General features: G+C 40.6%; 1 protein-coding gene across 1 annotated transcript in view; it reads left to right on the plus strand.

The window, feature by feature from the left end:
• The window catches only part of CSMD1 (CUB and Sushi multiple domains 1), a 519,075-nt gene that overhangs the window by 95,737 nt on the left and 414,996 nt on the right, over positions 1-8,342 (plus strand). The window contains exons 4-5 of the mRNA XM_035003847.1: positions 6,297-6,479; positions 7,713-8,039. Of these exons, the coding sequence (XP_034859738.1) occupies positions 6,297-6,479; positions 7,713-8,039 (510 nt within the window). The remainder of the gene's footprint in view (positions 1-6,296; positions 6,480-7,712; positions 8,040-8,342) is intronic.

Raw genomic sequence — 8,342 nt, forward strand, 5'->3', positions numbered from 1 at the left:
GGTGGTCACTGAGTCTGGACCGCCTCTCTCTTGTCCCTGAGCCCGGGTGAAGGTGGCGGTCACTGAGTCTGGACTGCTCCTCTCTTGTCCCTGAGTTTGGGCAGCTTCCCTGGGTTCTGCTCTTGGCTGAGTTGCTCTGGACCCAGCCTAGCTGCAATGTGAGCATCACTGCCATGGTTTCAATGTAACCTTTGTTTTGCATGACCCACAAGATAAACATTCAGGGATGAACACAAAATATGTAAAAGTTCAGAGTGTAGTTTCCTTTTGGCTGCTTATTTTATTTTAAAGACATTTGATACATAGTACTAACTTCAGAATGTCTTCAAAATGACAAATGTCTCACCAAGAGTACTACAATGTTCATCCATAGTCTGTTCAAAGTACTTAACTGGAGACCTCTTGAAGATAATTAATTATTCTTGGGCCTAGTACCTTAGCACATGAGATGTGCTCCACAAATAATTTTGGAAGATTATCAAAGAGAATAATAGATCCAAGTTTCCATGAATATGAAATAAAAGATCTGTGACTTGAACCTAGATTCTCCGTGCAGTTCCCTTTCCTGTAACACACGTTGCCCACCAAGCGCATATACACAGGTTGTTAGAAGTTAAAATCTTCATGATAATCTGGGATTGGTGTTCTTGCCAATTTCACAATAAACTAAGAAACAATTGCTCATCACGCGTGGTCTATAGCTCTTACAGCATGATTATCATAAAGTATAATGAAAGAATAATATCCTAGTCAAGGTCTAGAAGTCTTGCATAGCCTGGTCCTTGACTCCCTCATTGTTTTTGTCTTTTGCTTTTCTCCCCCTTTATCACCAGACTGTAATCACACTTGGTCTCTAGCTGTTTGTCAGCCCTGCCAGAGAGATTCCTCACTCAGCCCCATGTTTTAGTTTTGCTCACTGTACGTGCAGTATTCTGCTTTCTTATACTCATGGATGTGTCCTCCCTTCATATCTCTGCTCAAATGTGAATTTCAGAGAACATCCCTGGATGTTTCACCTGAAACAGAACCCTTACCCCTCTGCATTCCCTCTTACACTGCTTTCTCTTTCTTTGGTGAATTTATCACTGTCTGATATATTTTGTATTATTTGTTTATTTTCTGCTGACTGCCTTAAGCTACAAACTTCACAAGATCAGTGACTTGGTCTGTTCGTTTTTTGTTTTGTTTTGTTTTGTTTTGTTTTTTCTTTGGCCTTATAGCTAGAACAGTCAATGTACTGTGCTCAAAAATATTAGTCACAGATCTGTACCTCTGAAACAAATAATGCAATATATGTTATGACAAAAAAAAAAGAAGAAGAAGAAGAAGGTAGCGGGAGGGGAAGAATGAAGCGGGGGAAATCGGAGGGGTGGACGAACCATGAGAGACGATAGACTCTGAAAAACAAACAGGGCTCTAGAGGGGAGGGGGGTGGGAGGATGGGTTAGCCTAGTGGTGGGTATTGAGGAGGGCACATTCTGCATGGAGCACTGGGTGTTATGCACAAACAATGAATCATGGAACACTTCATCTAGAACTAATGATGTAATGTATGGGGATTAACATAAGAATAAAAAAAATAATAATAATTAAAAATTTTAAAAATTAAAAAAAAAATATTAGTCACAGACTAAAAAATTGGGCAAAGGCTAGTAACTCTTTGTAGGGAAAAAAAAAAATCAGCAGCCTGTGTTATAGCCAGAAATTCTGTACCTAAGCCTGGTCAGACATCTCAGAAGTTCATTTAAAGAACATAACAATACCACTATCCACTTTGTTTCAGGAACTATTTTTAGAACTAGCAAATACAAAGAAAGATATGGATTAGTCATCATTCTGGAAGAATTTACGGTGCGATGGGGTAGAGAGACAAGTTCACAACTAAAGTCAGTCCTGATTGGATTAGATCTAAAACCTCTACAGAAAAGCTACCTATCAATTCTAAAACAGGGAGCAAAATCTGTGCTGTGGGAATTGGAAAGCGCTTTAGCAAAGAGGGATGCCATGACAGGAGAAGAGGTGGTGTCTTCGATGGGGGAGACGAGAATGGGAGAAAGCTTGGTAGCATGAGAAATCCTGGACTGTTGAGTAGCCTCTGGCTTGAGTGGGAGAAATTTAAGTTGAAGACATGAAAAGTATTTGGAAAATGCACACTGTTGCACACGGCTTGGTCTCTTTATGACATACAGCACCTGACAGGTGGATCTACCTTCAGGTGCAGTCCTGTGGGCTGGTGGAAGAAGACAGGACATCCCCTGGAGTGTTGAGGAGAAGATAAAGAAGTGAGAGCCAAAAACAATGAGGCCCCAATATGTCAAAAAAAGTTGTATGGATAGAGTTTGATAAGGGACACAAAACCAAGATACTTAGTTATGCGAAGGAGCCCAAGGGAACTTAGTTACTACCGAAACACACATTCGTTCATCTGTGCTTCTACTGCCCTGTGCTGGGGTCATGGCAGGTGCAAAGATGGTACAGAAAGAGGAATAATCAGCCAGGTCTCCATTAGCAATGCACCACACCTCAGGTAAGTGTTGGTGAGCAGCTGTGGTTTCCTGGTTCAAGAGGTTTGCATTGAATTGAACGAAATTGCATTTTATAGACCAAAAATTGTCAAATGACTGACAAATTCATATGGTTCATCTTACTATTTCTCATGACCTTTCTCAGAAATTTACCTCTAAGCTTTCTATGCTAATCTATTTGCACCCCTCTATTCTCCAGTATCTAGTCCAGAGTGATATCCTGTTTATGCAAACATTTTATTCTCTCCAGAAAGACCACATGAGCGTGCCTGAAACAGGCCACCAGGCTCCTTCATCAATCTTGCTGTTTGCTTCCTATGTCATCTAATACTGATATGTCACTAAAAACAAAAATGCTCAGATACATCAAAAGAGCACATTGTGAATCCAATTACTCATTTATTATATAACCATTTACAGGCATAATATAGCTAATAAAAATTAAATGTATTAGAGATGAATGGTAAACATGTGATGCCAAAGTACTATAAATATTTTAGATCAATTTTTAAATTTCATTCAAAAATAAACACTTCATGAAACTCAGAAAAATTAATATGAAAAAAATTGATAATGAAATAATATTATTTAGTACTTTTAAAGGTCATTGTCAAAGAAAAAGAAAAGCGTATCAACAGGAATATTATGGAGTCCCCAGTAGACTAATATATGAATCTTCCCCACTGCTGAATGAACAGGATCAGAGAGGCAGGGAGGATATAATCACAACCGAGTATTTTCTTTAGGCCCTAATTATCATATCCCATTTCTAGATTGATAATTTGGAAGAGATATTTTGACCAACTTTTTTGTTTTTTCTCTAGGGGCTTCAATCTGTCAATTGATAGCAAACTCTAGTATATGTTTCCAAAAAAAATCTCAAGGTCATCTTTGAGTCATCTTTGACATCTTACATTCCATTACATTTGGAAAGAGGTTTGATGTGGTTACTGTATCAATGTCAACACTGATTCTTCATCTTCCATTTGTTTTTCTGGTTCTAAACATACGTAAAGTAGAGGCAGGTTCTCAAGTGAAGGCAATGTGACCTCCAAGGGAAATTTCAAAATCTGTGGATTTTTTCACGCTCCTTGTGGGGACAAGAGTGGGCACAGTGTGTAGGGGTCAGGAGTGCAGAATGTCCCCCAGAAGCCCCCCAAATGAGGTTTCACATGGGAGATCTAATCAGGAACCACGTCCCTATTTCTTCTATGGCTGAAGGGTGAGACCTACTTGCACACACCTACTGATACCAGACCACGCTGCCTGATCGCTAGTCACTAGTCTATGCAGAGCACCTAATAATGGATGTGTCAGACAGCCCGTTGTGTTCCAGGCCAACAGAGCCCTTGCATCTGGACCCATGAACATCAGCATCTTTGGTGGAAATACGTGACCACAGCATGCTCTTGAGCCTCGGCATGAGGAGCGGGCAGACCTTCATCTGCATCCACACTGTGTGTCAAACAACAGCAGTTTTTATGTCTGAGCACTCTGCAGTCAGGAGTTCTCAGACTCAATTAATGTAGAAAATTGTATTATCCCACATGCCGTAATTTATTTCCTTGTAAGAAGAAATTATGAATTTTAGTATCACGGAGGCCAAACAGACTCTAAACAAAGTCTAAGGTTTACTAACAATCACAGTAATGGCTAATATTTTGAGCCCTCTATACTGGGTACTTTATGTGAATTACATTGTTTAAGTCCCTCAGCTGTCCTTGGAGGTAGGAACTTGTCGCTGAGGATGTATAAATGAGACTTTGAAAGACTAAATTGCTTATGATGGCCAGGCAAAGCCCGAGCGGCTCAACACCAAGTCTGACATCCTGACTCCTGACCTCAGTGCTGTGTCCTTTGCCAGGACTGTGGAATGCCCAGACCCCTACCCAACTGGGGGACCATGCCAAATGCAAGCTCTTTTCTGTTATGAACCATTGATATGAACTGCCTTTTATAAGTGGAAAAAACAAAACAAAACAAAACAAAACTTGATTCAAGGCATCCCAAGTGTTAAATTCAAGTAAATCCACTCCTAGCTCTGTTCAAGTCAAGGCCAGCAACTTGAACTCCAAGGTCTATCCTTAAGGAAACGTGTTCTCTGGAGGTTTCTTTGGCCTGTGTCACATAAAGGAACACTTTTGCTCTTATGTAACCATTAGCATAAGGGTCACCTTCTTTATCTGATAGCCTGTCAGGTTAGCGGAGCTCACAGAACCTGTTACCCAACACCTGCTTTTGTTTCTTTTGCAATTCTGTCTAAGAAAACAGATGTGTTGATACCCTATCCATTAAAAATCTTGATACCATTATGATATTACAAGTTGATTTCACTTCTTTGATATGGCTGAACACTCAAGTAAAGTTTCTCCTCTCAAGTAAAATAAGCCATCCTGGGTCAATCTCTGGGTCTGTGTCTATTCCTCACACCATAGACCACCCAGAAACTCAGTCCTGAGCCAATCTACAAACATCCCCAACATTGTGAATTTGATTCACAAGTGGTTCGATTGCTAATAAAACCTGAATTTGAATTTGTGCTTGGTCACTACAAGATAATAGAGTAAGCCCATGGAGAATTTCAGCAGGAGGACCAGTAGATGAATTTTTGATGTGTGCATGGAAACCGCCCTGTATCTGTTGAAACTCACTTTTCTCCCTTCCTCCACTCACCAGTCCTGCAGAGCGATCTCTTACACTTATATTCAGATCACGTCATATCTCATCCTAAAACCCTGCCATGCCTTCTTCCCACACCACTCTGCACAAAAACCTGACAGGCTGCTCATGGGGGGTCCCTCCCTTCCTTTCCAACTACAGAACCAACCACACTGGGCTGGTAACTCTTTCTGAGAAGGGCTGATTTCAGACTTCCTTTGGGGCTGATTTATACTTTGTTTCCTCCCTTATCCATTATTCTGTAATCCTTTGAACTTCTTCATTTTGCTTCAAACCACCTATGGTGATCAGAAATCATAGACATTTAAAAAATTTTATTGTTTCCCTCCATATAATGTGAGCCCCAAGAGTGGGAGAATTCTGTCTTGTTTGTTCAGTAACTGGTTACCTAGAACACTGCCTGACACATAGTTGGCCCTCAAAACATATTTTTTGTATGAATAAATAAGAAACATTTTATTTAATACATTCTGTGTAGTTAACATTTAAGACAGAGCAAAGGTTGAAATATATGGATAGTTTAGTTGCCTTTGTATCCATCACATTTTAATGCAAAGGGGCTTGGTTCTGCATAGTTTCTTTCTGTCTGAAGACCATTAATATATTCATTTTGTTTCATAAATGAGTTTTAAGATTAGGGGAAAGAATATTCAAATGGATTTATTGATTTCAATATTCAGTAGTGAATGAACAATCTTACTTGTATTGTTTATATTTAAAAAAAGATAGATTAAAACAGAATTGGTATTTACATTTTAATGGCAGCGATCCTGGACAACATGTAGGAAGTGTGTGGGCCAGGAAGACGCATCTATTAATTGTAACATTCGTGTTGCCAACACATCTGTGTAGCCGTTCGTCTCCCTTAAAAGACAATAAATTAAGTACCTTTCTCTCAATTTAAATTACACCTTTTTTCTTCAGGCTTTTGTAATTCAATGTTAGGTGAACAGAGCATGCTTTTGAAACTTTTAACAGAAGCTATGTTTTGACCAGCAAAAAGTAACCACTCGTTCACTTTCTAAATCGTTAAAAGAAAAATATTCACTGTGTACTTTTTCTTCATGGTTCATTTTTCTTTCCCTTTTTCAGAAATTGAAAAGGGAGGATGTGGGGACCCTGGTGTCCCCGCCTACGGGAAGCGGGCTGGCAGTAGCTTCCTCCACGGGGACACGCTGACGTTCGAGTGCCAGGCAGCCTTTGAGCTTGTGGGGGAGCGGGTGATCACGTGCCAACAGAACAACCAGTGGTCTGGCAACAAGCCCAGCTGTGTATGTGAGTACTGTGCCTGGACGGGGCTGTTCCATCCTATGACTGCCAGGCCTGGGGAGAGGGAAGGAAAGAGGCAGGTGCCCCTAGAAAGGGGGCAACGTTCAGAACCTCTGGAGAAGGCTTCATTGACCAAAGAAGCATGGGCGTTCTCAAACACCAACTTCCTTGCTTTGCTCACTCAGGTAAAACTAGTCCATGCTATTGTTCCATCTCCTACATAAAATGTAGCTGAGAGCTCTCTGCTAGCAAGAACAGACCATGCGTACAGAAGCCTTGCTTCCCTCCAGAGCTTCTGAAGCGGGTTGGTCTGAGGCATCCTCAGGCAATGGACTTGATGACTTTGATAATGTGCTAGCATGCAACCACCAGTTGTGAGTGTGGGTAGCATCAGCCTAGGGTTCAGAGAACTGCCTGCTTCCTCATAAGTAAAGGATTCTAACAAATAGAAACAAAGTACTTCATGGTGATTTAAAAGCAAGATTTTTTGGTAACTAAATGTAGCATGTAACTACATTGTAGTAACATTTTGTAACAAATGTAGCATGAAACCTGAAAGACAAATTTGGAATTATATGGAATAAAAAGCAAAGCCACACCCTAGAAATAAATCCAACAGGTGTCCTCTCTCTCTCTCTCTATGTATGTATGTAAACTGATTTTAAGTACACACTCTTAAAAGATAAATGTTCTGAGAGATTTTTATATTATCCACCCAACACATGGTCTGATTTTCTGAGTTATTTTTTATTAATCATTACCTTATAACTAATAAAAAATAATAACTTGAAAAAATTCACTTTAAAGGCAAACATAAAATATAAAGAGAAAAGTTATCCTAGAAGACTAAACAGAACCAATATTATTTTCTGGAAATTGCTCCTGTTACACAAACACACCTTTTCGTATTAATGTTTGCTCTTCCGAAGGCAGAAACCTATAACTAGGAATTCTGATATTTGCCCCAGGTGTCCATGAACTCGGCTCAGACCATTTCTGGGTCAAGCCTATACTCGATTATGTGCGGACTCTGGTTGTGGTGTGTACTATGAAATATTCTATTTATAATTTAGGGAAAGATGGGATGTTATGGTACAGAATTACCAATTCAAAAACAAGTGGATGATCCTAACTCTCTGCAGGTGTGGATTGCCTTCTGAGTAGGTCGCCATTAGTTAGTTTCATGTGGCTGGTTATTTGTGTGCAAAATTCTTTGAAAATGTGTTTGTGTCTTCACAGTTTCGTGTTTCTTCAACTTTACTGCATCATCAGGAATTATTCTCTCACCCAATTATCCGGAGGAATACGGCAACAACATGAACTGTGTCTGGTTGATCATCTCCGAACCAGGAAGCAGAATTCACCTCATCTTTAATGATTTTGACGTGGAACCCCAGTTTGATTTCCTCGCGATCAAAGATGATGGGGTTTCTGATATCACCGTCCTGGGCACCTTCTCGGGCCATGAGGTGCCCTCACAGCTGGCCAGCAGCGGTCACATAGTCCGCTTGGAATTCCAGTCCGACCACTCTACAACCGGCAGGGGGTTCAACATCACTTACACCAGTAAGCAAGCCTCCCCCACAGCACTTTCAGGCCCCTTTTACGTGTATGTGGCGTGTGGGGCCCTGGCTGACACTTCATAACATAATGAGAGTAGCACAGTTAGATAGCATTGTCCCGTCAACCCAAAGACGACATCACTCCATCTAGGTTGGTGTCTCAGTCAGCCTTACAGTGGGGACTAGCTCTCATGTGTCTTTTCTCTTTCTCTGATTTTCCTTACATCCTTCCTTCCTGCCATCCATCCCTATATCCATCCATCTATCCATCCATCCATCCATCCATCCATCCATCCATCCATCCATC

This window comes from Mirounga leonina, unplaced genomic scaffold (assembly GCF_011800145.1).
Source record: "Mirounga leonina isolate KUSES-001 unplaced genomic scaffold, KU_Mleo_1.0 Mir_128, whole genome shotgun sequence".
Lineage (NCBI taxonomy): Eukaryota > Metazoa > Chordata > Mammalia > Carnivora > Phocidae > Mirounga > Mirounga leonina.